Below are 27626 nucleotides of genomic sequence, written 5' to 3' on the forward strand. Positions count from 1 at the left end.
GCTCAGGCCTCAAGGACCCTGTGTAATCAGGACCTGCCCTCCAACAATGGTATTGAGAAAGTCTGTCTGTCACACACACTGGTGGCATGGTGGATCTCTGTCCTTATCTTACATCCACTGAGGCCCAGTCCCTGTCAATTAGGGCCCAATTTCAGGAGCCTCAGGCCACATGTTGGGCCCATTCCAGAGCAGAAAGAAGGCTGGCCTGGGCAGTGGACTCACCGCTGTGGTGGCTAAGATCTAACTTTCTTTGTGTCACTCAGAGGGAAACTGAGGCTCAGAGGTTCTTAGAACTTCTCAGGGTCTCGAGGACAGGAGAGGGGGACAGTCCCCAGTTTCATTGGCCTTGTGCTCTTCGAGTGCAAGCTTGGTTGAGTCCCTCCCCCTCACTTCCCACTGTTATCAGTCAGTCAGTCCAGCTCCCCTTCCCCCAAACCCGCCAAGCCACCATGCTGAGGCTGCTGGCTCAGGAGCCCCTGATTTTGCTGAGCAAGAGAATCTAGAGGTGCTGTCTTGGCACAATGGCCACTGGCCAGACCTTCCTCTCTTCCCTCTCCAGGGTCTGCTTTCTAGGGGGTACTGTAGCTTGGAGGTGGGGGCTGGTTAAGGGCAGCACCCCAGTGCCTCTCGGGCTTCAGCTTCAGCAGGTGTGTGTGTGGGGGGGGGGGTCCTGAGACTTCCTGAAGAGGGGATGTTTGTCTGAAATCACACAGAAGGCCAAGGAAAGCTTCATTTTGCTCCTCACAAAATCCAGGGGTGGCAGGAAGTAGGTCTGGTGTGCCTGGGCTATTTGTAGAATCTTGCTGCCTGCTGAGGTCTGGTGCTTCCTCTCTGGTCCGCCTTTGTGAACGTCTATCATATTGATAATGCCATTAACGATGCCATGTTATTGATACAGTTCGGTTTGCTTTAACTATGTTGAGGAAGGATCCCACTTAACTGCCTCTTCCGTATCCAGGTTTTTTGTCTAGCTCCTTCAATTCTTGGGAATGAAAATCACTGGGATAGTCCCCACCTACCGTGTAAGAGTAGAGACTCATTCTAAGCATTGATACGTTTATATTCATGTGTCTGCTCAACAAATGTGAATTGTGTTTGGACTTAGTGCTGGCCACCTCTATATACCAAGCACTGCGCTGCGCCCTAGGTTAGGGATGGTGGATGACAAAGGTGAATGTAATTCTGCCTTAGCCCCTAAGAGAGTTCATGCTTGGTCACTCGGCCCTTGTGACATTTGGGTTACAGCTTGTAGTGACTCTGTTTTACAGATGGACAGACTGAGGCTCAAGTGCCAGGTATATGGCCTAGGCTTGGTCCCTGGGCTCAGCTCTGCAGGTCTTGAGTCTCCAGCCTGTGTGTGCTGATGCCCTTGTTTGCCTTGCAGCCCACCCCAACCAGACGAGGGCCTCCCTACGGGCCTCTCAGCTGTCTCAGTCCCCTGGAAAAACCTTGGCCTCAGCAAAGGTCACAGGGAGTCCCCAGGAAGCCTGGTGGAAGACTCTGCATCCCGGAAGGAGGCCCAGGGTGAAGAACACTCAGCAGCTGTTCCGCTGGATGTGTCACGCCTGCGCAGCTCCTCCATGGAGATCCGAGAGAAGGGCTCAGAGTTCCTGAAGGAGGAGCTGTACAAAGCCCAGAAGGTGGGTGCTCCAGGGTAGGGTTGGGGACTGAGGAAGAGCAGCCAGACTGAGTGAACCCAGATAGCTGTGGAAGGGAAGAGGGGTCATCACATGCCAGGCCTGTGCTGGAGTCCTGGGGACTCAAAGGAAGATGCTAGTTTAAACCAGGGCTCCAAGCGTCCTAAGCATGCGCTCCACCACTGATGTCTCAGAAGTCTTCAACGTTTTCATATATCTTAACTCATCTGGAAAACTGCTTCTAGCTCTGCTAGGCTGCTGGGCTGGGGTTTTAACCTCGTGCATGGGCTAAAGTAGCACCGATTGTCAGACACCGGTGAAGTGAGCTGGTGGTCCCAAGCTTCATACCAGGCTGGGGAGATGGCGCCTGCTTAAGGCAGGCTGACAGTCTCCTGCCTGCACTCAGGAGCTGAAGCTGAAGGACGAGGAGTGTGAACGGCTTTGCAAGGTGCGCGCACAGCTGGAGCAGGAGCTGGAGGAACTGACAGCCAGCCTGTTCGAGGTACGTTGAGCAGCCTGAGAATGGGTGGCCCAGGGGTCCGGTGTCTTGTGACCACTCATGCAGAGGTGCCCCCTCTTCTAGGAAGCTCACAAAATGGTTCGGGAAGCCAACATGAAGCAGGCTGCATCAGAAAAGCAGTTGAAGGAGGCTTGGGGCAAGGTGAGACCCATCCCTGTGTGCCTAGGCCAGCCCTTGATGGGGTGTACTGGCCTCAACCAGCAAGGGCATGCAACAGGTTCCTCACAGATCTACTCGGCGTCAGGAACAAGAGAACTAGGTCTGGGACAGGCAGAGTGGGTCTGAATTTAAGTAGCCCAGGACCTCCAGACTCCATTGGTGTTCCTGTTCCACCATGGAGATTTGTTTTGGTCTGCTGTAGTCCAGGAGGACCCAATGGTTATTTCAGGTTTACTTTCAGAAATGTGGGCCATGGCTGTAGAACACAGGCAAACAACTTCCTTTCTCAGAGCGCTTGCCAATCAGTAAATGTGAAGCTTGAGCTGTTCTTGGCTTCTGGAGATCTCTGAATACACAATAGAAAAGTTCCCAGAGAAGGCCTCCAGCAGAGTCTCCTGATGTGACCAGAGGCAGGCCATGTCTCCTCTCAGCCTTGGTTCCCCTCTCTGTAGAATGGATGACTTAGAGGTTGTTCTAAGGCTAGTTACTGCTGGGGCTGCTTGGCTGCCAGGCCGTGGTAGCCATGGTGATATGAATCCTGCATTGGGGTTGATGGTCATCTTGTCTGGGCCAGATTGATATGTTGCAGGCAGAGGTGACAGCCTTGAAGACACTGGTCATCACATCCACGCCTGCCTCTCCCAACCGTGAGCTCCACCCACAGCTGCTGAGCCCCACCAAGGCTGGACCCCGAAAGGGCCATTCACGCCATAAGAGTACCAGCAGTTCCCTCTGCCCAGTTGTGTGCCCCACTGCAGGGCATATTCCTACCCCAGACAAAGAAGGCAAGGAGGTGAGGCACAGGCTATAGGGGGCTCACTAACAGGGAGGGGTGATCCTGCTTAACCAGCCAAGTGAGCATTCTGAAGAGCCAGCTTGACCCCTCCTGTGGGACCTACCACCTGTCTCTTCCCTCTCTGGGCTTCAGGGTCCCTTGAACTGTGAAGGGGGGGGGGCAGACTCCTCGATTCCAAGCAAGAGGTGGTAATCTCTGACCTTGAGCAGTCTTAGAACCTGAAGGTCCTCTCTCAGGAGACCACTTCAGAGATACACTTCCTATGTTAAGAGTGACAGACATGTGCCACTGGACATCTAGAAGGGACTACCTGGTGTTTTGTGGCTACAGTCTTGATGGCTAAGTCTACCCTGTACTTACGTGCTCGAGGGTCCTCAGCACTGTGCTGAGGCAAGTATGACCTTAGAAAAGATTTCTCTCCTGACTCATCAGGGAAAAGGGGGAGAGAAGCTTGGTCCAGGCATGACCACAAGTCCTTGGGTAGTTGTTAGCACTTCCAATACTTCACAGGCCACATTCCCGCCGTCCCCCTCAGGGGGGAGGAACTGTGGGAACATGAGAAGACCAGTTCAGGCTGTATCTGGTGAGCACTGGATAGACGAGAGGTGAGATCCAGCTTCCTGGGGCTCTTGCTGAAGCCTCTCCTAGCTCAGAACTCTCCTGAGCTTATAGGGAAGTGCAAGCAAAGCCCTCTCAGTCCCCTTCAGAGCCTGACTTCTCATTGGACACTGACATCTCCTCCTTCCTCCTGTCTCTATGTCTGTCTGTCTGTCCATCTGTCCACCCATCCCCGGGCCCAGCCTGGGCTGCCCCCTCTACTCTCTCTGCTGCTGTGCGTGATCCCCAGCAAGGCCATCCACCTCACCTACGAGCCAACCTGGCAGCTCCCATCTGGGGAGCCACCCACGGCCCCCAACTCTGCTTCCTCTCTCTCCTTTTCCCGACAGGTAATGGCTCCTTTAGGGGCCACCTCACCTCTCCCCTGTGGGATTCACTGATTGTGCATGCAGCCCAGGGCAGGCCATCTTTGCCTCCTCTAGTGGGCAGCAGGGAAACCTGTGAAATGTCTTCTCCTATGTGCATGTACCTATATGCACGTTCCAGATGTCCAGAGACCCATGGGTTCCTGTGGGGACCCACAGGTTCTTACGGGCTTGCTCTTGGTATTTTCTTCCAAACGGAGTCAGTAGCAGCACTCAGGCCAAGGCCCTGGATCCAAGTCTGTCATTTTACAGTGCCAAGAAACTTAATATACACCCAGACACAAACTGTGCTGTTCTAAATTCTTTGGTGCAAAGGGCAGACAGGACCTCTTCTTCCCCTGGACTCTGCTCCCCTGCATGGCTGCCGAGGACAGGCCTGATGGTCCCCTGAGCCCTCCTGCATCTCCCTCCTCGCCCCTCCACTTGCCTTCTCGGAGGTGCTCACTCTCATCCCTGACTGCCCCCCACTTGACTCCCCTCCTCTGCAGGTAGATACGACCCTATTTTCAGAGTTCCAGGCTTGGAGGGCATCACCTACCCTGGATAAGGACTGCCCCTTCCTGGAAAGGGTATACCGGGAGGATGTGGGCCCCTGCCTCGACTTCACAGTGCAGGAGGTGAGGTGGGCTGAAGGGTCCAAAGGTGTGGCCAGGTGGGGACCCCGTCATTAATTCCCAGTCACCCAGCATCTCACAGCTCTGCCCTGCTCTGCTGCAGCTCTCAGCTATGGTGCGGGTTGCTGTGGAGGACAACACACTCACCATCGAGCCAGTGGCTTCACAGACTCTGCCCGCTGCGAAGGTGCCCACTGTTGAATGGAACACCACCAAGTAAGCTTAGTGCCCTGGGCCCCTCCTGCTTTGGTGGGAAAGTCCAAAATGGAGCCTCGGGCAGCACCCTAGGGCACTAGGACAGGATCCTGAGTCTAGGATAGGATATAGAGCCTCAGGGTGGGTGGGGACAATAACATTCAGGGTGACTGTCTCCTGTGGTTTATGACCTAGCCTAGGGACTCTTAAGAGATGAATAAGTCCTTGACTAGCATGTACAAAGTCATGGAATCCACCCCAGCACTTTGTAAAACCAAGCGTAGTGGCATACATCTGTGATTCCAGCACTTGGGAGGTAGAGGCAGGAAGATCAAAAGTTGAAGGTCATTCTTGGCTATATATAGCAAGTTCAGGACAAGCCTGGGCTACACAAAACCTTGCTTTAAAAAAAGTGAAAGCAGTAAACAAGAGAGGAACAGTCATCACTGTCCCCATTTAAGACCAGGAAGTATCTCTGACAAAGATTCCTGCTGCCAACTGGGGTGTCTCTTCTGGCTGGCGTCGTCCATGCTCCCTCTCCCTCCTCTTCTGTCCCACAGAGATACTGGACTCTGATTTGGCGTATAAGTGACTGCTAGCGGCTGGCTCTATCTCTTGCCAATAAATTACTCACGGCCCTGGCAGTTTACCTGCTCAGCCAGCACTGAGCAGGGTAGCAAAGGAAGTGTGCAGTCAAGGAAGACTGAGGGTCAGGCATGTTCCCCGCCCTTGGCATTCCAGAGCTGGCCTGGGGGGACTGGTCCCACAAAGGAAGCCTGGCCACACAGAGGGCACATCTGAGCCAGTTTGACAAGCAGAGGGAACAGAATGAATGCAGGCCAGGGAAAACGGAGTGTAAACATCTCAGTGTCAAGACCTCGCTGCAGATCGGGGAGCTGGGGTTGAGTCTCTAGGGGCTGTTTGAGGCCAGAGTTTAAAGGGCCCCTGCCCTTTAGGGTACCAGTTCACTAGGTGGGCATTTTAGGGGTCATCAGCATGTGTTACCTTAAAAGAAAGTTCTCTGGTGACCTTTCACTGAAGGTTCAGCCTTGCAGTGAGGAAAAGGCAACAAACACAATCAAGTGTCCTTTTCTTGGGATTCTGTATTTCCTGGACAATAGGGAAGCTACGGGGAAAGATGAGTTAGACATGGCCTTTGGAGACGCTCCTGGCTGTAACATAGAAAAGAAAGGTAAAGAAAGTAAGAGCATGGTTGGAAGAAGCTGAGGGAATTCAAGCAGAAGGAATGGTGTAGGCTGGAGACATGGTAACCAGGTGCAGATGTGGGGGAAGGATCCCAGATGTGGGGGAAGGAGCCCAGATATGGGGGAAGGAACCCAGATGTGGGGGAAGGAGCCCAGATGTGGGGGAAGGAGCCCAGAAGGTGATGCTCTAGACTTCATCATGAAGGCAGGGACCAGTGGAGGAGTGAGATTTGCGAGTGGGAGGCTGGACAATGGGCGCTCAGGACCACAGAAACTTAGTATGTGGGTAGCTGAAGGTGCTAAGTCAGTTTCTCAGACCTGGCTGAGGAGAGAGGTGGCATGGGAGGGGTTTCTTAGTGAGGCCTGGTGGGCAGGGGACGACACAGGATTAGTTGTGGATATAGGAGGCAGTCAGAGCAGAATTCAGTTAGGGAAAGAATTAATTATGCATAAGGTCCCCAGGAATGAGGGGGGGAATTCTAGAGGCTGCAGAGAGGGAGGCTCTGTTATACTTGATATGATATGAGATTGACCAAGCTCCTCTGCCTGTGGGGGAAAGGAACATGGGTGGGTGGTAGGGGTGTGGGGGAGTAGGCATGGATCCAGCTGTGTTCAAGGTCTTTCCTGAGGACTCTTGCCCCATCCCACAAATTTGTTTGGCCCCAGGCTCCTTTGGAAGCTGGGAGGAGAGGGAAGGGGAGGACAGGCCCTACTTCCCATCTGCTTCCTGTGCTAACTCCATGTGCATCCTCTAGCTAGCACATGTCCCCTGCCTCTGTGGGCCTCATTCGGCACCTTACACTTCCTCTGCTCTCCTCAGCACGTGTGCCCTGAGCGGACTGGCCCGTACCTGCCACCACCGAATCCGCCTCGGAGACTCTGAGAGTCATTATTACATCTCACCGTCATCCCGAGCCAGGGTGAGTCATCCTTCACAAGTGTCACTTGGCTTGTTTGGGACCACAAGGGCTAGAACTCTGGACCGCTGGCCTGGAAGCACAGCCTGAACTACTATCCTCAGAGGTGCAGAGACTGACCCTGACCATAGCCAGGGCAAATGTCTTGATTTCCTATTGCTGTGTGACAAATGACCCTAAATATAGGGGTTTGAGATAACAACCTCTCACAGCCCAGTTGCTCTGCAACTAAACATAACCGTGAACTTTGATCCTCCTGCCTCCACTTCCCAAGTGCTGCAATTATAGACATACTCTATATCATGCCTGGGTTTTACCATGTTAGAGATTGAACCCAGGGCTTTGGGCATGGTAGGTAAGCCCTCTACCAGTTGGCTATATCCCCATCCAAAAGGTAATATACTCTTTTTTGTTTTGTTTTGTTTTGTTTTGAGACAGGGTCTTTCTATGCAGCCCTGGCTGTTGTAGGACTTACTATATAGACCAGGCTGACCTTGAACTTAGAGAAATATGCCTGCCTCTCCTGAGTGCTAGGATGAAAGGTGTGAGCCACCACGTCTGGCTGTTAAACATTCTTATTCTCTCACCTTTCTCCTGGGCCAGGAGACTGGACACTGATGCACCAGGCAACCCCAGCCCAGGTTGCAGCCTGCAGTCAGAGCTCAGCTCACGTAGGTTCCTTTCCAAGTGTCTGCCGTTGTCGGTAGGATTCAGTTCTATGTGTCCCTGAAAGTCCTTGTAATCCAGGGACACCCTCAACTTCTACCACATGGCCTTTAAAAACAGGGTGAGGAGTACTCCGGGGCCACAGAGTCTAGACATGGAGTCTTTGGACTGAACTGTAGGTAGCTCCTACTTTGTATCTGCGGGGTGCCCAGAGCCTGTTCTGTGACCTCAAGTCCCCTTTATCTCTTCCTAGCCCAACCCACAGGTCAACAGAACCTTGTGTCTTGCAATACTATATGCAGCACTTTCTTTTATTGTGATCTTGGTGTCAGGTGCTGCCTGGCAAAGCTGTGTAGTAGAAGAGACCCGAGCTGAGGAGGGTCTAATGGTTTGCTATGTGATTCTTGTTCAGACAGACTGAGAGATGAGGTGTTGACCAAGAGCACAGGCCTGGGGAGAAATTCTACCACTCTGCCACTCTGTGCTCAGGAGCCTCTTGTGGTTATCTCCTGCCAGCTACTCACCTGGCATCAGAGTTGTGCCATCTCCCCTCCCCCAGCCTTGTTTCCCCTTCCCAGCACCAGGCTCAGCCACACCTGGCTGCTCCTATGCTTTCTCACACCATCCTGCCTTTGGCAGCCTCCCCCAACTCCAGTTTCCTGTACCCTCTCTGGCCTCTTGGCAGTTTCTATGGGTTTGGAGGCCTAGCGAGAGTGCCAACCTTACCTACAGTCTCTCTCATTTGCCAGCCTCTGGGTGCCTTACATGTAGAGCTTCCCAGTTCCAGAATCCTGGGGAAGGACTCTTGTAGGCCCAGCTGCCTGTTCCTTGGCTGGTTTTCTAGATGCAGAGACTGCACGGGCATTTCTGCAACTTTACAATGGGGTGAGGGAAGCAGGACGAGGCAGGGAAAGGAGGCCAACCAAGACAGGGCTTGGCTTTGGCTTGATTCAGAGGGAGTCCTGAGCTCGGAGCTCCCTCCATCCTAGCCAAAGAGCTGGCCTTGTGTTCCTGCCACAAAACGGGGCACCATGGATTCAACGTCACCTACACCCTCAGAAGCAGTGAGATGGGACCAGGCCTGGGGATGGCCTCTGGGCTAACAACAGAGCCCCTCTTCTCTATGAGAGTCTTTGGGGCTGCGCCTGTGCCAATGAAGGGTCACCAGAGCTTGGCAGTGAACAAGCCTCTAGTCATACTGGGCTCTCAGCTTAGGGACAAGGCAGCCTGGAAAAGCAACTCCAGTTGGCTTTCATGGAATTACACGCAGTACCTAGTTTATGTCTGGTGGGCACAGACTTCCTTGCTCAAAAGGAGCAGGTCTACAGGGGACTAAGCTTGGATGCTGACACAGGCTGCCTGATTTCCTCTGTCAGTTTGACCACTTCCTAACTCCACACAGTCTTTATCACTGGCAAAATGTGCATGGTGAGTGTGTCTCGCGTGCTGCATTGCTTACAGACAGTTACAGCAGTTATTCTTAGGAGCTGTGGGAGTCTTGTGACTGTTAATTAAACCTTGGAAGCCGAGCTCTAACAGATTCAGAGAGCACCCCCTAGCTCTTCCAGGTACCTGGGACTTACTGTTCCAAGGTAGGGTCTCCACTGGCTTTTGGAGGGGACCCTAGGGTATGGGGAATCTGGTGGGTCACACCCTCTCCATTCTGCCCACAGATCACTGCAGTATGCAACTTCTTCACCTACATTCGCTACATCCAGCAAGGCTTGGTTCGGCAGGATGGTGAGTGCCCCCTAGTGTTCTTTTCTGGAATAGTTCCTACGGGAGGGCAATAGGGCCGAATGGGGCTGGTTAAGTGCCTTGCAGGACTAGCTGTCTGACAGCAGCAGAGGCAGGACCCTACAGTTCCTTCCGTAGAAGGCCAGCAAAAGGAAGTGTCCCCGATCCTCCTTGGTGATGGGTTCTGCTTCACTGGGGCAGCAAATCTGACAACTTCCACATATCTGGGTCATGCTGCCTAGAGATCCTTAGGGCCAGCAGAAACAGCATTCCTGTTACTGGCTTTGACATTCAAGGTTCTTTATGATGAGTCTCTCCTGTGACTCTTTCTTCTTTATGGCCACCAAAACGTGGGTTCCCTGCCTCCTGGGTTCTTCCTTCTCCAGATACAGGGATGCCCTGGGCTCTGCTCATATCTCTGGGTCAAGGTGGGGACATATTTGCAAATATAGAAGTGTACTTCTAAGCCCACGATGAGGACAACTGTGGGGCAGAGGGTGTATGTCTGGCCAAGCAGAAAGGGTGCTCCACCACTGCCCTGCCCTAAGGCAGGGAAGCCTGAAGTGACCATGAACTCTCTCTCTGTCTGCAGCTGAGCCGATGTTCTGGGAGATCATGAGGCTTCGGAAGGGGATGTCACTAGCCAAGCTTGGCTTCTTCCCTCAGGAGGCCTAGGGCACGGCCCCAGGCCTGAATTAGGCTCTGAGCTAGCGCAAATGGTTGTCTTGGTGCAGACAGACAAGAAATCCCGGAGCCCGCTTGAGCCAGAAGCTGAAAGGACAGATAAACAGCCAGGCTGTTGAGACAGAACTAAGCCAGTCCCACCCATTCCTCCTGGGACAGACGGAAGGACAGCCTGCCCTGGACTTCATGAGATGAACCTCTTGCCCACTGGGCTCTGTTGCCACCAAGAGAATTTCAAGAAAGCACCAAAGACCAAGGAGCTGGGAGCCATGTCGGGGAGAGGCTCAGCCCTAGGGAGGGTACCCTTGAGCAGCCAGTACCCCCTCTACAATTTCCTGCTGCTTACCAATGTTCTGTTGCTGTCTTCAGAAAGGGATTGTTCTAGGGTGACTGGATTTCCAGAGTATGCTCCGTTACAGCCTCTAAGCCCTGGGTCACCAGCACCCCCTTGTGGTCATCTCTCACCCTGTTCCCAGGTGACCTCATTAGACTGCCCCAGTGGTGGGGCAAGTGTCTCCAATCTAAACACGGTGGAGGGATAACTGCCCCCAGAGTGCTCTGAAAATGAGTCCAACCCCCCCTCCAGCCCCTCCATTCCTCTGCATAGAGGCCTCTCTTTCTCCTCCCTCCCTACTTCAACCCCATCTCCAGGAGGTCCTGGTCCTAAAATTGCCAAAGGCCTGTGCCCTTTCTTCCCAAAGTGTGCCACCAGGGGAGCCTCAGGATGTAGTTGTGGGCAGGGGCCCCGAATGTGGGACTGGATGGATTGGGCAAGCTACATAGGATCCGGACCCTGTTTTACCCATCATAGCCCCCTGGGAACTGGGCTTGGGGTATCCAACCTGGACGTGTCCCTCACCACGCCCCATTTCCTTCAAGTGGAATGTAACACAATCTTTATTTAATAAAGGAAGGCTTTGTTGGTAGGGGCTAGGCAGCAGTGGCCTTCACTCCTGTGCCCTGGGGCTCTGGCCAGGGCTTGGGCATCTGAAGGAATGAAATCAAATCCTTTCCTGACTGCCCTCGTGCTTGGGATTAAGCCCAAATCCTGAAGCCACCCCCACTGCTAGCACCACTTACTTGTTGTTGGAGTTGTCCTTAGTATTCCAGTTCTGATCTGTGAATCTCCTAGCCCTCAGAGATGACCCCCAGTCTATTAGCAGCCAGCAGTCGAAGCATCTAGGCTTCCCAGGGCTTGGCAGGACAGTGCAAGAATGATTGGTGCTACCTGCCATAGGGCAGATGGGGACTTCAGAAGTGCTGGATTGGCACTCTTAGATGGGTCGTTAGCAAGGCATGACAGACACAAGTGGAAAGAGGTCAGGGTAACCAGAATCCCCAGGGACCTCCAAGTAGGCCTGAGGAGATGTCCTGTGGTTCCTGCCTCTGCCCCACCTGTAGGGCCCTTTGTGCTTTCTTGTAAAGAGGATGCAACAGATTCTGGGTGAGGTCAGAGGTTGTAGTAGCCTACGGGAACTTCTCTAGGTTCCCAGGTGCAGCTGAGACGGTAGATCAGCTGGGGGCTGGCCAGAGCTGTCAAGGTCCTCTGCCTTAACGGGTTCTCTGGCCAGAAGCCTGTTTCCAGGACTCTCCTGCCTCCGCTGCACCCGTTGTTCTCCTGTCCCCTCCCTGCTCCATTGTAACTCATCCTTTCCTATCTTCCCAGTCCCTGTAGACACCTGGTCACTAACCAGACCCCTGTCACATCTACTCATTCATTTAACAACACAGGGGTGATCTCTGTGCTGGACACTGGCAATAATAAACATAGCAGTAATGCATCCAGGTCACTGGATGGAAGAAAGGAGAACGGCAGGGAAGGACCTGGTGTACCAGACGGCATCCTCCGTGTCAACACTTGTGCACCTGTGGACAAGGAAGGAGGAAAACCTGAGCTCTGGATTTAATCAGTCCCTCACCTCTGTGTTTCGGGCTCAGCCATGTGCAGAATCCCATATCACAGGACCAAAGAGACACCAGGAGGCACTCCAGAGGCCCGTGGAGGCCCCTACTTCACTGACTACTTGCATTTCTCTTACAAAGCTTTGGCCACAATCAGGCCACAGGTGGGGCCATCAACACAGCCACACCTTGGTAACAGCAATGAATAGCTTAGCAATAGTCATAGCTCCCAGTCCTCTCTGGGCCCATTGTTTCAGCCTCTTAGCAACCTTAAAACACTCTGTTCTCCCTCACAGAATGGACAGAGGCATTGGGGAACACAAAGAGGTCTTAAGGTTGGGGTTTATTTAGCTCAGTGGTAGAGGCTTGCCTAGCAAGCATGAGGCCCTGGGTTTAGGCCCCTGTTCTGGGAAAAAAAAAAAATCAAAGAGGTCCTAACTCTCTGGGGCCCATAGTATTAGTGTTTTGTGTTTTATACTAAACAATCAAAATGTGCTTACATTCTTTGCCTCTGTAATTCACGCAGAAGGCTAGGGGTGTAGATCAGCGGTAGAGTGCTCGAGGCCCGGGGTTTGATCCTCAGCACCACACACACAACAAAAGAAGTGAGATTGCACCTGGGCTTCACACCAAAACAGATTGAGACAGGGCTGGCATTTGAACCAAGGTTTGCTTTCTATGCTATACCCTGTTACGGTTGACTGTGCTATCGAACCTGTGAGGTGGTAGTTTGGGGCTCTTACTCTTGAAGCTGATGAGGGAGGTTAACTGCCATCAGCTACATAGTTGTTCTTATATTTTCTAGATAACCCCCTTGGGCATCATAGGAATCATTTGAGGCCTTCTTGGCTAACCCTGAGTCTGGCCTCTAGGCATGAAGGCATTGAACCTGACTAAGCACACTTACCTGGTGCCACACCCTGTGATATCTCACTTTACCATCTGCCAAATCTGCCCTGATTTGAACCCTGCCAGGGTTGTGACCTTGGAGCCAGCTGCTTTTCTCATTTATGAGTTGGGATTATGATTTTTCCCCCTCACACTCTTCCCTCATTCGGTCATGCATGCATGCATTCATTTGGTGTTTATGAGTTGTATGTTTGTGTGTGTGAGTACTTGCGTACCATGGTGCACGTCATAAGACAACCTCTGGTGTCCTGTTGGTCCTTGTCCTCCCGAGTCTTTTATTGTTCATTACTGCATAGTCCAGGCTAGCTTCTGGGACTTTTCCCATCTCTGCCTCCTACTTTCCCATTAGGACCACAGCTGGATCGAGCTTTGCACAAGTTCTGTGGGTCTGGACTCAGGTCATGAGGCTCGCACAGCAAGTGCTTTGCCCACTGAACCATCTCTGCCATACTGTGTTTTTAAAAACATGCAATCTTGTCCATTTTTAAGTGTAGAATTATAGTTGTTTGGTATATTCATACTGCCATGAAACCAATCTATAAACCTTTTGCATCTTGCAAGACAAATGCTACGCCCATTAGACAGCTCCCTATTTCCCCTGCCCCTAGACTATGGGGACCAGCATTTCACCTTCTGCCTCTGTGAATATGACTCCTCTAGAAACTTGCTGTAAATGGAATTATAGCATACTCATCTTCTTTTGAATGGCTTGTTTCATTTCATGTAATGTCCTCAATATCCATCCATGCTGTAAGACGACAGGATTTTCTTTTGAAGGCTCTCCCATGTTCTGCTGTATGTGTAACACCCTGCTGTGTCTGTCCATTCACTGGAGAAGACACAGGCTGCTGGTACATGTTGATGTGTATGCAAATATCTCTTGGAGACCGTGCTTAGAGTCCTTTTGAATAAATAATGAGAAGTAAGTTTGTTGGCTCACATGGTAGTCCTATTTTTTAGAAGGCCCTCCATGCTTTTCCATGATGGCTGCACCATTTTAAAGTTCTAGCAACAATACCCCAGGGTTCCAACTTTTCTGCCTCCTGACCAAATTTATTTTATTGGTTTTGGTAGTAACCATTGTATGAGATGTGAGTTATTGCTCCCTGGGCTTTGATCTGCACCCCTAGTAGTAATGTGGGGGGTCTTTTCACCTCTGCTGCACATTTCTGTGTCTCCTGTTCTTACCAACGGGTGTTTTATGGAGGTGTGTTCTACCATAGTGGCCGATAGGCTTGTGGTTGCTGGTCTAAATGGTTCCAAACAGCTTTTACATAATTCCATAGTGCCCATGGTCTCCACTCCTCCTTTCTCAAGAGAGTTGCACCCTGAACTACTAACCCAGCTCATGCTGTGATCTGTAACTCAAGCTAAACCCCAGAGTTCTGACTTGTGTCCCTTTTGCCTGAGCTCTGGGACTGTTCTTTGTTGGTGACTCTGGAGCTTTTTCTTAAAGCCACTGCTTGCCTGTCCAGCTTGCTGAGCCTTCCTGGCACTGCACAAACATCCCTTGGCTCCAGGACAGTAGCCAGTGGCTCTGTAGGGGGTGACAATTTCAAGGCATCCAATAAGAGGCCTGGGTGGAAGCTCCCAATAGTAAAGGATTCAGCTTGGACAGAGGCAAGGGTCTGCATTCAAGGCATTCAAGGGGACTCTCCTCAAACCTCAAGTTTGCCCCCCCTCAAAAAGTAAAATACTCCAGTTGGCTGGCTTCCCTCCCCCTCCTATACCCACACACCCTGGCAGTGGCCCAATGGCAGCTCAGGAATGTCGAGTGATGCCTCTCCCTTTCTGAGTGGTCTGAGAGGCCTCAGCTGCCCGGATTTGGGGATTTGGGGACAATGGAGCCTCAAGTTCCTTCAAACCCTGATTCTCCGCAAGGTGCAAGTTCTCCAGCACCAGAGATCAGAGTGACAGAGTGACCTAGAGGTGACCCCAAGGCCTGCAGAGAACTAAAGTGGGAAGCTGTTTGTGTGGGAGGTTGGGAGAGGACACTAAGAGTTTAGGCTTTATAGGAACACACAGCTAGATACAGGTGGAAAGAGGCCCCATACCACCTATAGAGTCCATGTGGCCAGAGAGGGTGGTTCAGGCCTTGTCCTTGGTTTATCTAACCAGTCTATCCAGCCTTCACCTTGCTGACTGTCCTGGTAAGGCTAGGACTCAAGATTTTACTTACCCAACCCCCTAACTGCCTTCCATACCCGAGTCCAAGCCAGGCCCCCAAGGAAGGAGCCCTTTGATGGCTCTTGAGCCAGCCATATCATAATACTGAAAGGAGCAGAGACTACACCCTATGGGCCACCAGGCTTGGATGCAAGAGGTATATGTATTCCCTGGAAAGAGTAGGCTCTCTTTATCCCAGTGCTCAGTGTGACCATGTGGGGGCAGCAGTACCTGCTGTCCTCTTTGGCGTGGGCTGCTGTATCTTCTTGGTGTGCAGAAATGGGGTTCCAGGATTCTGAAGAGCCTGGTAGAAAGGAATTAAACTCCTATCTGTGGCAACATCATGGGTCTCTGGTTGTCCTGGCTAACCAAATCAAGAGTTCCTTGAACTACAGAGAACCAAGAGGTCCCCTTCTTCAAGCTCTGGTCTCCTGCAGCACAAAAGTCATGGGTCTTCCACCTCTGTGAGTTCTGCAGCCTAAAACACATCAGCAGTAGATTGGACATATTCATAAAATAATTCCAGAAATTTTCAAAATGCCAGGCTGGAATGTGCCACACTCTCCACACGAAGAAAGCAGTGTGTTTGTAGGCTGGTCCTGCTGTCACCTCTCCTCACGTCACAGGTCCTGACTATCTCCCCAACATTCTTTAGAGAATTGTTCACCTCTGCCTTTCTTCCTGTCCTGTGCGTTTAGGCTTGGAATGGCTGCAGCTGGGCTGAATGCCTTCAGCCTTTTTATTCTTGTCATTGTTCCCTAAACAATGCAGTGAACAATTATTTATAGAGCATTTACATCACATTAGGTATTATAAGGAATTCCGAGATGGTTTAAAATGTGTGGTAGGGATGTGTGACAGTTACATGCAAATACTACCTTAGATAGGCAAGGAGCACAGGTTGATTTTGGTGTCCACAAGGTGCCTTACAGGCCAAGTCTACAAACTCTTAAGCAGGCTAAGAGGAAATGTTAGCATACTGGAGAAATACACTTTAAGGTTTGCAAAAGATTTTCTCCAACCAGCAGGTCTGCCTCACCTTTCTGTCCTGAGTCACGCTAGGGTGGAGTGAGGGAGTCTGTTTTAAGGAGCCCTCCGGGAAGTTCTGATAGAACTTTCAAGTTTGCCAATTGTGGCTCCTGTTGGCCTGAATGCTTAAGTTTTAGGGACTTGGTGTAGACCTCAAAGTAATTGTACATTTGGGAATGTAACTACACTCTCAAGAGGATTTCAGTAAATCAAAAATGCTACTGAAGTGGGGGCGGGGAAGCGAGAGGTAGTAACAAGCAAGCCACCCATTGCAGACTGGTCCATTCTAGCACTGCAGGCACCAGTGCTGCCTGCCTCCTCCTCAGTGACCATTCTGGGTATTCCAACCCTGTACGCAGCCAAACGGGAGGGAGAAGAGGTTATCCGTCCCAGCAGAAGGCTGTAGAAGGCCTCCTTGTTTGGATGTTGAGGGTTCGTAGCGGGGCGAGGTTCGTTGTTTGAAGGGTGTTGACAGTCACCCTATGGTAGCGTCCTCACCTCTAGCCACCGGGATGCGTGGCTAAAGCCACGTGACGTACCTAACAGCACTTCCCAGCCCCTTGGGGCTCAGACCTGGGTTCCTCTTGGGCCCCTGAGGGTGCGCCCGGGAGCAGCGGCCTGCAGGACTCTCGTGTACCGGGTCCCCAGTCCCCTCACCCCGCTTCGGCGAGTCCGAGGAACTGGGGGCGGGACACTGTCCCGGGGGCTGGGCCGGGCGTGGTGGCCCCCGAGGCCCTCGCGGGTGGGGCGAGCCCCTTCGCGACACCGCCCTCCCCGGATAGCCAATGGAGGTGGAGGTGCCGCGCCAGGATTGGAGCGGGCGCGGGACTGGCCAGCGCGGGGGCCGGGACGAGGGGCGGGCGAGGCGAGCGCTGTCAGCGCGGATGTAAGGGAGGGAAAAGTTCCCTGCGTGGAGAGCCGGGCAGGCGCACGCTCGTACGGCGGCCGCAGCGGCAGGGCGGGGCCGGCAAGGCGGGCTGCAGAGGAAGACCCTCGATCGCGACCTCGCCTTCCACGGTGTCTCTAGACCTCTGCAACCTTCCGGAGTCCGGAGGACTTGTGCACAGCGGCCATGGGTGGCGTCGGAAAGCTCGGCGGGAGACCGGAGCCGCGGGAGGGGCCCACACCGCTGGGGGCGCCCCTGCCCATCTTCCGCTGGGAACAGATCCGCCAGCACGACCTACCAGACGACAAGTGGCTGGTCATCGAGCGCCGTGTCTACGACGTCAGCCGCTGGGCACAGCGGCACCCAGGGGGCAGCCGCCTCATCAGCCACCACGGCGCGGAGGACGCCACGGTAAGCTAGCCCACAGCCAGCGGGGTGGAGTCTGGCGCTAATGATGGGGTGAGAGACGTGGGTCATAGGTTCCTAGTCTCATTCCACCTGCGGACCTTAGCATCCTTTCTGCTCTTTCTGACCTTTGACTCCCACAGCCTGGCTCCAGAGTTGAGATGGAACCAGGGCTAAGGAGGTCCCTTTCTTGCATGGAGGACCCGCGGTTGGGTCAGTCTGTGCAATAGGTCTCTCGGGGAGGAATGGGCCCATTGAGGTGGGTGTGCCGTGAGAGGTAGAGCCCACCCTAGGTAAGGACCCTCACTTTCGTACTGAGGGTCTCATTTCTGCTGTGAGTCTCTCAGACTAGTACCTGGTGCTTCCAAGTGAGAGAGGCAGGGCCGGGTCCCTACCGACAGGAATATGCCATCAGAGACTGGGGGCTGGGCAGCAGAGCTTGGGCAGGGCCTGGAGGTCTATGGCTTATCCAACACTTGTGTAGACTGTTCTGAGGGCCAGTGACTCACCTCTGCTGGGCTGGCAGCTGCACGTGGGAAGATTTTGCCAGGCTGGGTGGGCCTCCACGGGAAGCACAGTCACCCCAGGCACGAACTGGACCCTGGGGACGCTGGCTTCCCATTCTCAGTCCATGGCTAGACAAGGAGAGATGCGGCTGCCCAGAAGGACTATCTGGCTGGAGCCCAACGGTGAAGCAATTTCCCAGACCCTTCCTCCCTCAGTCACCCTATGTGGATTATTCACAATGGGTACCAGGAAGATCTTCAAGAGTGGAGAGAATGAATTCCTAATGGAAGAACTTGGTGGCAGCAGAGGAGATTCTGCCCTGTCCCAGGATTGTCACTGTCCCTCTCAACCCCCATTCATTCCAAGCAACTGGGAGGCATAGGAGTGAGAAGGTTCTTGAAAATCATCGATCTTGGACCATAGCATGTATGTGCATGCATGTGTCTGTGTGTGCATGTGTGTGTCTGTGTGTGCCTATGCGCGTGTGCACATATGTGTGTTCCTGCCTTTCTACCAGGGCATGGTGGGCATGAGGTTCAGAGGAATTACCTCTCATAGCCTTCAATAGCAAAGCCAGAACCCTGCTACAAGATGCAGAGAGATCCCACAGAGCCCTGGCAACCCTGTGAGGACCGTGTTATAGCATCGGATAGGATGCGGGGTAAGAGAGGAGAAGGACAGTAGGGAGCACAGACATAGGTTTTTCCTGCTCAAGGCCAGGCCTGGACAGAGGGCCCTCCTACATGGGATTCCAAACTTTATATTTAGCTCAGTGCCCTGAGACCTCCATCTAATGGTTTTGCAATAGCCACCATTTTGATTCACAGCCAGAAAGATCTGTTAGGAAAACATCTCTCTGCATCTTGTAGCAGGGTTCTGGCTTTGCCATTGAAGGCTATGAGAGGTAATTCCTCTGAACCTCAGTTTCCTTATTGATCAAATAGGGAGAGCTGGACCATATGGCAAGCCAGTTAAGGGCAAGACCATACCTTCTCAACCGTGCTGCTATATCGCGGCTGTATGTTCGGTAACTGCCCTTTAGTGTATGTATGCAAGCTGGAGAGTGAAGTGGAACCATCACAGCATCCCCAAGCCTCTGCTAGGGAACCTTGCCTGTCTCTGGCCCTGTCTGTAGTAAGAAGAGATTGCTATAGGTCCCAGACGTTGGGGTGGAGTTGCTAAAACGTCCTGGTATGCTTAAATCAAAGGGTTGGGAGGAACCTGGGTTCAGCGGACCCCAGTCTTTGTCTGTGATGGACCCACAGGGCAAACCATGGATTGGACTGGTCCAGTGCCCTGTGCGATCAAGTCTAGATGTCAGTTGTCCCATCCCAGACCCTGCAGCTCAGGTTGGGGGTGGGAGGCCGCTGTCCACTTACATCAGCCCAGCCGCCCATCAGCTGTTCTCATGTTCAGGCAGCAGAAGCCTTCCTGCCAGGAAATTCCCAGAGTTCTTATGCCATGAAGTCAGCTTGTGACCATCCTGGGATACAGAGTCTGGTGCCCTGGGGAGAGCACTCTGGGCCCTGGGCCAGGTTTGCCTAAGAGTCATAGTCACCCTGAGACGAGAAGAGCCAGTCAGAGAGTACAGCCCCTGCTGTTCATAAATATGTGAGGATCACACGCCAAGCACCTACTATGTTCTAGACTCTAAATCCAATGTTTGTTATTGGTACTATTTCTTAATCCTAAGGCAAGTATTGCTGCCGTTATCCCACTTTGCAGATGAGAACACAGATACAGAGAAAAACCTGACTTGAAACAGTGGCAGGTGTTTGGGATTTGAATGCACAGCCATGCTCTTCCTCATCTTGGTTTCTCCGTGATGGGGTCCCCTAACTCTGTCCATGAGTATCTCCAATGCACCCCATCTCTGCAGCTGCAGCTGTGAACAAGACATTTACAGGGACGAAGTGTCCAGCAGATGGATCAGCTAAAGCAAAGACTCAGACCACATCATCTATACCCGAGGAATGCAGCATGGCTTCAATAGAGAACAGTCACGGGGAGAGGGAGTCAAAAGGTAGACGTGCCAGACTCACTGGATGCTTTTGTCCTCAGAAGGACTTTGGTTTATTCTAAAGCCCTCTTTAGAAGATCCAGGGAGGGCAGAGAATGGAAACCCAAGGGGTCTTCTGTGTCTTTAAAAGGATCCTGAAAGGTTGGGACGAAGCTTAGTTGGCAGACTACTTGCCTAGTATTTGGGATGCCTTAGGTTCCATCCTTAGTGCCACATAAACTTGGTTGTGGTGGCATCCACCAGTAACCCCATCACGAGGCAGAGACAGAAGACTTGGAGTTCAAGGTCACTCTTGGGTATGAGGCAAGTTTGAGCCCAATCTCGGATTCATGAGACCTTGTCTCCAAGTGAAAGGACCTTTGGGGTAAGAGAGATGCCGAGTGGTGAACAATGCATGACACTCTCGCAGAGGACCTGCCATCAATTCCCAGCACCCACATTGGGTGACTCACAACCCCTGGTAACTCCAGCTGCAGGAGAGCCAACATCTCTGGCCTTTGTGTGCACTGTCACCCATGTTTACATATTATCCCACAAACACACACACATGCACATAATTAACAATAAAACAAAATAGAATCATCTTCTAGAAAGGCAAAGGCTTTGAGATATCAAGGTAAACAAGATGGGGACCTGCCCTCTCTTTGGGGAGGGAATTCAGAACGAGTGACCGTGTAATTGGGCTCCAAAGTGTGAATGTGGGACTGTTAGAATTAGCTCTGTAGAATGAGAATATGGCTCAGTGGTAGAGTGCCGGCTGAGCATGCTCAAGGACATGGGTTCAATCCCCAGCAGTGAAAGTTTTTTTTTTTTTAAATGAGGCAAAACAGAGTCGAGCATTGTGGTGCAGGCATTTAATCCCAGCACTTGGGAGGTGGAGATGAGATCATGAGGGGTTGAGTATCCTTTTCAGTTACACATTGGGTTGGAAGCCATCCTGGACTACATTGGATCTGATATCAAAACAGAACCAAAAAAGAAATATGCTCGAGTTATCTCTGTGTTATCTTTAGAGAAGGAGCTGACCTCTCCACACACTGTCACTCTCTTCCCATTCAATGTGGCAGGGATAAGATGGCTTTCGTTTTGGATTGACTGTGAGGATGGTGCTGGGCACCTGGGTGACTGGTTAGCATGGGAAGTGGAACCCTGAACTCAGCTGGTGTAGTTATGGGAAGGTGAGAGTTTCCCATCAGTCCCTGGTGCCCATTAAGCTGAAGCACTGTCATCCTGAGAAGAATTCAAAGTCCAGCAGACCTGGCATCCATCTCCTTGTGGCCCCTTGGGAACGATGAGCTAAAAGTAGGACTGGCTGATGCCACTGTCAGAGGCTATGTCATAGAACTTTCCGCCAACAGTTATCGACTAGGCTCAGTTCTGAGAACTTTAGATGTGATCATTGACTTACTTCTAACAGCCTTCTGAGGTTGGGTCCTATCTGTTGTGTAGATAAAGAGACTGGAGCAGAAGACGAGCAATATCATGGTACCCTAAAATGACACAACCAGCATTCCTGGATTTGGGAGGGAGGGCCCATGTCTGAATGGGAGCTGAGAGGGAACAGGATGATGACCAGGAAGCTCTGAGGTCTAGAGAGGGCAGGATGGCCTCAACCACCCAGAACCAATGCCCACACCCTGTTCCCACCAACCACACTGGCTGCTTGAAAGTCCTACTTCAGCGAGTCATCATTCTGTGGGGCTGAGTGGGTACTGGTTTGTTTTGTTTGAGACAGGCTTTCATTATGTATTCCTGGCTGGCCTAGAACTCATTATATACACGAAGTTGGCCTCAAGCCCACAGAGATTAATCGCCATTTCCCTCCCGAGTACTGAGATTATAGGTACAAGGTACAAGCTACCATACCTGACTCTGGGGGGCTTGACAGGTGTCTTCTGCCTGCTGAAGTGCCCACCCTTCTCTGTGGGGAGACTGGCAGGAATGCAGTGTGCAGAGGTGGGAATAATGGTGACCTCAGAGTGTCGGGCAGCCTTCCCCCTTTCTTCCTAAGAGGGAAGGCTTCCCTTGGCTGTCTTGGAGTTTCTGATAAAAGAGTCAGGCTTGCAGGGCGGTAGTGGCAGAGGCAGGTTTGAAGCCAGCCTAGTCTACAGAACGAGTTCCAGGATAGGCTCCAAAGCTACACAGGAAAACCCTGTCTAAAAAAAAAAAACAACAACAACAACAACAACAAAAACCAGTCAAGCTCCAGTGGTAAAGCCAGAGTTCATTCGTAAAGAGGATCACGTGCCAGAAGGCTGGGTCATTTTCAGGTATTTGCTGAGAAAGCAACATCTCTGAGGCCAAGGGTCCTGGCTAGCCGAGAATCAAATGTGTGTTCCCACCCTTCACCAGGCCCCCAGGGATGCTGAGGGGCCTTCTCTTGAGCTGGGCTTTGCTGCACAGGCTAGATCCACACACACGTACTGAATATGGAGCTCTGTGTCCTTGCTTCCTTGTCCTTGCCTCAGTTTCTCCATCTGTTGGGGAGGGTTACTGATAATGTTTTCCCACGCGCCGGGGAGAGGGTGACAGGAACAGTTAAGTGCAGAACCTTAGTCCCTCTGGTCTGTTCTCCATTTGGAGGGCAAGAGTGGTGGGGTGTCCGTGGAGACCCCAGGACCCCCTCTAGCAAAGGTGGAAATAGGCAGCAAGTGCGGACCCAGATCACCAGAGCTGCAGCAGCTCTCCCTGTTTCCCCACCTCCCCGGCTTCTGTGGAACATTCTCCGTTCTTTGGCCAGAGACCAGAACTTCTTCCCTCCCTTTCATGCCCCGGGGTAGAAGGAGGTTGTTTCCCCCATCCCCCAGCCTTCCTGTCCCTTAGGCGGAGACTCAACTTGGTCTTGACCCAACACAGCACATTTTCACTGCTCTTCTCAAACGTGCAGCCGTGGCTGTCAGCAGCAGGTGCGCAACAGGGCCCTGGGGTGCAGCAGAAAGCTGGATAAGGGGGCTCCTGTTATCCCCAAGGCCTCTTCTAAGTGCCTGTGAGGTGTGTGTTAGTGTTTCCCATCTTTCTGAGAAGGACATGCAGAGGGAAGAGGAGGCAAGCCTGTCTGGGGCTCCTACATGGAATCATAGGTTCCATCTGCAGGTCGGCTGGCTCCAAACTGTACCCCAGCCCCCCAACCCCCAGTCAGCTGCTGTGCAGAGCTCATAATGAGCTGGGGTCAGGGCAGGGGCTCTGCTTGTCTGGACTCTGAGGTTTACACATTCTATAGTGTCCATAGTTGTGTGGACACTATAGAGAACAGAGTCAAGTTCAAATCCCAGCTCTACCACTCCAAATTCTTATACTGGGACAGGTGTCTCGAGGGGGAAAAAGTTCACAACCCTACCCTGGGAGGTGAGGAAGGCTGACTCTTGTCTAGTTATCATCTGCACTTGAAAACTTGCCCTAAACCAGGTCTGTCTGTAAACAGAGCCTACAGGGCTCACAGGGAACTTAAGTTTGCTATGCTCTTTTATTTTATTTTTTTTCAGATTAAAAAAAAGTTATGTGGGGCTGGAGAGATGGCTCAGCGGTTAAGAGCACTGGCTGCTCTTCCAGAGGTCCTGAGTTCAATTCCCAGCAACCACATGGTGGTTCACAACCATCTGTAATGAGATCTGGTATCTTCTTCTGGCCTGCAGGCACAACACATGGAAGACATGTTGTATACATAATAAATAAATAAATCTTAAAAAAAGTTATGTGCATGAGTGTTTTGCCTGCATGTACATATGTGCATCACATGTGTACCCGGTGCTCACAGAGGTCAGAAGGTGTCAAATTCCCTGGCACTGGGATTTCTGATGCTTGTGACCACCATGTAGGTGCTGGAAACTGAACCTGGATCCTCTGCAAAACCAGCCAGTGTTCCTAACCACTGAGCCATCTCTCTGGTCCCCCGTGGTGTGCCTTTTGATTCTGGCAGTTTCTACCCACTTCTCCCTGAGATTCAATGAAAGATTTCCAATTTCATTTACTTTTGACTCTTTTAGAGTGTGTGTGTGTGTGTGTGTGTGTGTGTGTGTGTGTGTGTGTGTTGTGTGAAATCACAAGGTTTGATACATATATCCCTTATCCTTTAACCTTTCTGAGTCTTCCTTTCACCCTGGCCCTTGGTCCTTGATCCCACAAAGGACTACTCCAAATGACCCAAGCTAGAGTCCTGGGAAGTTCCTTGCTGGTTCTTAGAGTCCAGGGACCCACTCTGTGAGTGTTCTCCTTGGTGCTCACTCACTCCCAAGGCCCTTGGACAGAAGGCTGGGGATGTAGCTCAGTTGGTAGCACATTGCCTAGCACCCACAGAATCCTTGGGTTCAATCCTTGGGAGTGCACAAACTGGAAGTGGTGGCGTGCACCTGTAATCCCATCACTCAAAGGTGGAGTCAGAAGAATCAGAAGCTTAAGGTCATCCTCAGCTACAAACGGAGTTCAAGGCCATCCTGGACTATGTATGAAGACACTGTCTTAGAAACAAAGATGACAATAAAGTTCATGTAGCGCAGTCCAATATCAGAAGGGTCCTGAAGGTAGGAAGTAGGGGCCTTTGCCTGAGAATGTACAGGCTCAAAGTCACATGGAAGTGGGGTCAAAAGAACCCCAGTGAGCCTGGGTCCAGGCAGCTTCCTGTAGAACCCCATTCTCCTGTGTCCTTGCCCCTCCTTTATCTCCAGAGGAAGTGAGAGCTATGCTTTTATAACCTCTGCTGCTGGGTGGGGCCCAGGGACCCATCCAGCCTGGGTTATTTCAGAAACCACACCTTCCTAGCTCCCCAGTTTCTAGCTGTCTTGGGTCAGTGACCCCCTAGATATGATCTCTAAGTAAAGTCTCCTTCCTCCAAGGACTCTTCAGAAATGTCCTGCCAGTAAGTGTAAGGACTATGGTCATTTTAATCTTCATTTTATTTTAAAATTATTTTATTACTTATTTTCTCTGCATGTGCATGTGTGCTGTACACGTGTGTAGGAGTGCCCACATGCATGTGGGGGCCAGAGGAGGACCTTGGGTGCCCTGCGCCATCACTCTCTGCTCCATTCCTCTAGACAGACTCACTGATGGAGATACCCTGGCAGCCTGCAGGCTCCTCCGTCTCTGCCCTCCGCCACTTCTGTGCTGGGGTTACAGACTCACATAGCTATGCCCAGATGATTTCTATGTGGGCACTAGGGATTTGAACTCAGGTCATCATGCTTTTACAGCAAGTGCTCTTCCCCCACTGAGCCAACTTCCCAGCCTTTTATTTTGATAGACACTTAATAAGGCTCCTGTTCCTGTGACCAGTGGGCTATTTCAACACCTGTATACAATGTACAATGATCAGGGTAGTTAGATTGGTGGTACAGCGGGGTGACTGTAGTTAACAACGTCATTTCTCTTTCAACCTACACAAGCTGGTAGACTCTTGGACAACAGGAGACCCCTGTTCTTTGTCAGACTTCTGCAAAGGTGTCTCTTTTTCAGCATCTTGGAAGGGCCCTCAGTCCCATTTCCCAGGGCCATGGGGACAATGGCATCCAGTCATCCTCTCTGCTTTTGAAATTGCAACTGTAAAAGTCAGTTGGCTGCCTGCGGCTAATAAATGGGCGCGATGTAATATCATAGGCAAACAATGAATGGTCTAAGCAAACAGCAAGAGCAAGGTTGAGGAAGGAAGGATGAGGGAGCCCAGTCACCTTTGTCCTTATCTGTCTTATCTCTCCCATTTTTTTTTCCTGTACAGCGGCTCCTCACCCCTACCTCAGTTATATTATAGAAAGACACGGGAGTGCCAAGCTTTTCTGTTCTTAACATTATACTACCTACTGAGAATGCAGCTCAGTTGGTAGAGCGCTTGCCTATCATGCATGGAGACTCTTGAGTTCAGTTCTCGGCACTCGCATGAACTGAGTAGGCATGATGGTGCATGCCTGTGGTTCCAGCACCAGGGAATTTGAGGCAAGAGTATCAGTCTGAGGTCATTCTCTCTTGGGCTCTTTAGCAACTCTTTAGCCAGGGCTACATGAAACTATGTCTCCAAAAAGAAGAGAATAACCAAATAAGTTTAACTGCTCAATATCTTCCTCGCATGAACCCAAGAGCTCAATGTGTATGGCCTACCACTGACTCGTCTCAAGTGACCCAGGGGTCTTCAATGACAAGTCTCCCCACACACATTTTACCCACTGTTGTGTTGATAAGACTTGAATAAATTTAACATCTGTGATCCAGATCTTATACTCTGTAGAAAATACTGTGGCATACGGAAAGCTTTTTGGAAGGGCTAAACCTTTTCATGGATGGACTCGGTCTTTCTGCGGTTCTTTCAGGCATATTGAGAGGAGAGAACCCTGTACTGGATGAAGCAGATGGGGCATGGCAAGTGAGGGGTGTTGAACAGGGTACCTGGGACCTGGGGCAGAATAGGGAGAGCTGATAGGTAAGGCTGGTCCTCCTGGGTTTTTTTCTGACTGCCCAACATCTAGCTGACTTTCTATCTGGCTGGCTGTCCATCAGCAGTTTCTTTCTGTTAGTTTTAAGAATTAGGTTTATTCAATTTTTGTATGTGTGAGTGTTTACCCTGCATGGATTTACATGTAACACATGCATGCTTGGCGTCATGGAGGTAAGAAGAGGACATTGGATGCCCTGAAACTGGAGTTACAGATGGATGTCGGCCGGCACAGGGATGCTGGGAATCTAACCTGGGTCTTCTGCAGAGCAACAAGTGCCCTTACCCACTATGCCATCTCCCCAGCAGTGCAACTGCCTTTCCACCCTGTTTCTGTGGTTCTTTCTGGGTGTTATATGAGTTGTGCATCTATTCACTTGACTGTCTGTTCTCCTTCAGGATGCCTTCCACGCCTTCCACCAGGATCTCCGTTACGTGCGCAAGTTCCTGAAGCCCTTGCTGATTGGAGAGCTAGCCCCAGAGGAGCCCAGCCAGGATGGAGCTCAGAATGTGAGGGAACAGCTGGAGGCTTGGGGGCATTGCCTGTTGCCTGTAGTAGCAGCTTGTTCTATATTACTTCTGGGGTACTGAGGATGGGGGCTGGGTCAGCAGTCCCTTTGGGGCCACAGTCAAAGGTGAAAGTCATAGTGGTGTCCTGTAGAAGTAAGGATTCCAGATCTGACTTAGCTAGGTACTTGCTGTGGGTCTCCAGGTGAGGCCTCTTTCTGCTCCAAACCCAGTGCTTCCCTGCCCCAAGTTCTACAGTGAGGATGTTTTGAGTCCCAAAGGATTCCTCTATTGGCTATGGTTTTCTCTGCTTCTCACCCACCCCACACCTTTGGGGTCAGGGAGAGACTTAGCTGCTAGCTAGTTCCCCAGCTTACATCCTGGCTGGCATTTTTGTTCCTCTATCCATCACCTTTGCTGACACCTGGGCCCAGCAATGGGCAATGGGATGGCTTAAGAAGCAATGAGAAGTTTCTGTGGACTCTGGTGGTCCGTGCTTCCTCATCTTCTGGACCACTCTCCTGCCACAGGCCCAGATGATCGAGGACTTCCGAGCCTTGCGCCAGGCAGCTGAGGACATGAAGCTGTTTGAAGTTGACCACACTTTCTTTGCATTCCTGCTGGGCCATATCCTGGTTATGGAGTTGCTGGCCTGGCTTATCATCTACCTCTCGGGCCCCGGCTGGGTGTCCAGCATCCTTGCTGCCCTCATCCTGGCCTTATCTCAGGTAATTCCAAGACTATGAAGCAGATAAGGGGTCCAGCAC

At 51.7% G+C, this 27626-nt stretch overlaps 2 protein-coding genes across 5 annotated transcripts in view; both read left to right on the forward strand.

The window, feature by feature from the left end:
- Rab3il1 (RAB3A interacting protein like 1) overlaps positions 1-13839 on the forward strand; it is a 23069-nt gene extending 9230 nt beyond the window's left edge. For 2 of the 4 annotated variants that reach the window (XM_026777331.1, XM_026777329.1), the window contains exons 2-11: positions 1385-1640; positions 2044-2139; positions 2221-2298; positions 2891-3109; positions 3913-4059; positions 4584-4712; positions 4813-4925; positions 6930-7029; positions 9366-9432; positions 10022-13839. In XM_026777331.1, the coding sequence (XP_026633132.1) occupies positions 1385-1640; positions 2044-2139; positions 2221-2298; positions 2891-3109; positions 3913-4059; positions 4584-4712; positions 4813-4925; positions 6930-7029; positions 9366-9432; positions 10022-10104 (1288 nt within the window). In that variant the 3' untranslated portion in view covers positions 10105-13839. The remainder of the gene's footprint in view (positions 1-1384; positions 1641-2043; positions 2140-2220; positions 2299-2890; positions 3110-3912; positions 4060-4583; positions 4713-4812; positions 4926-6929; positions 7030-9365; positions 9433-10021) is intronic. The other 2 variants (XM_026777330.1, XM_005369619.3) reach the window with 2 other exon arrangements.
- A 2991-nt stretch (positions 13840-16830) lies between these two features.
- Positions 16831-27626, forward strand: part of Fads3 (fatty acid desaturase 3) — a 16310-nt gene continuing 5514 nt past the window's right edge. Inside the window, exons 1-3 of the mRNA XM_005369620.2 lie at positions 16831-17416; positions 26752-26862; positions 27390-27587. Coding sequence (XP_005369677.1) covers positions 17192-17416; positions 26752-26862; positions 27390-27587 — 534 coding nt within the window. The 5' untranslated portion in view covers positions 16831-17191. The remainder of the gene's footprint in view (positions 17417-26751; positions 26863-27389; positions 27588-27626) is intronic.

Source organism: Microtus ochrogaster, unplaced genomic scaffold, assembly GCF_000317375.1.
Source record: "Microtus ochrogaster isolate Prairie Vole_2 unplaced genomic scaffold, MicOch1.0 UNK56, whole genome shotgun sequence".
Classification (NCBI taxonomy): Eukaryota; Metazoa; Chordata; class Mammalia; order Rodentia; family Cricetidae; genus Microtus; species Microtus ochrogaster.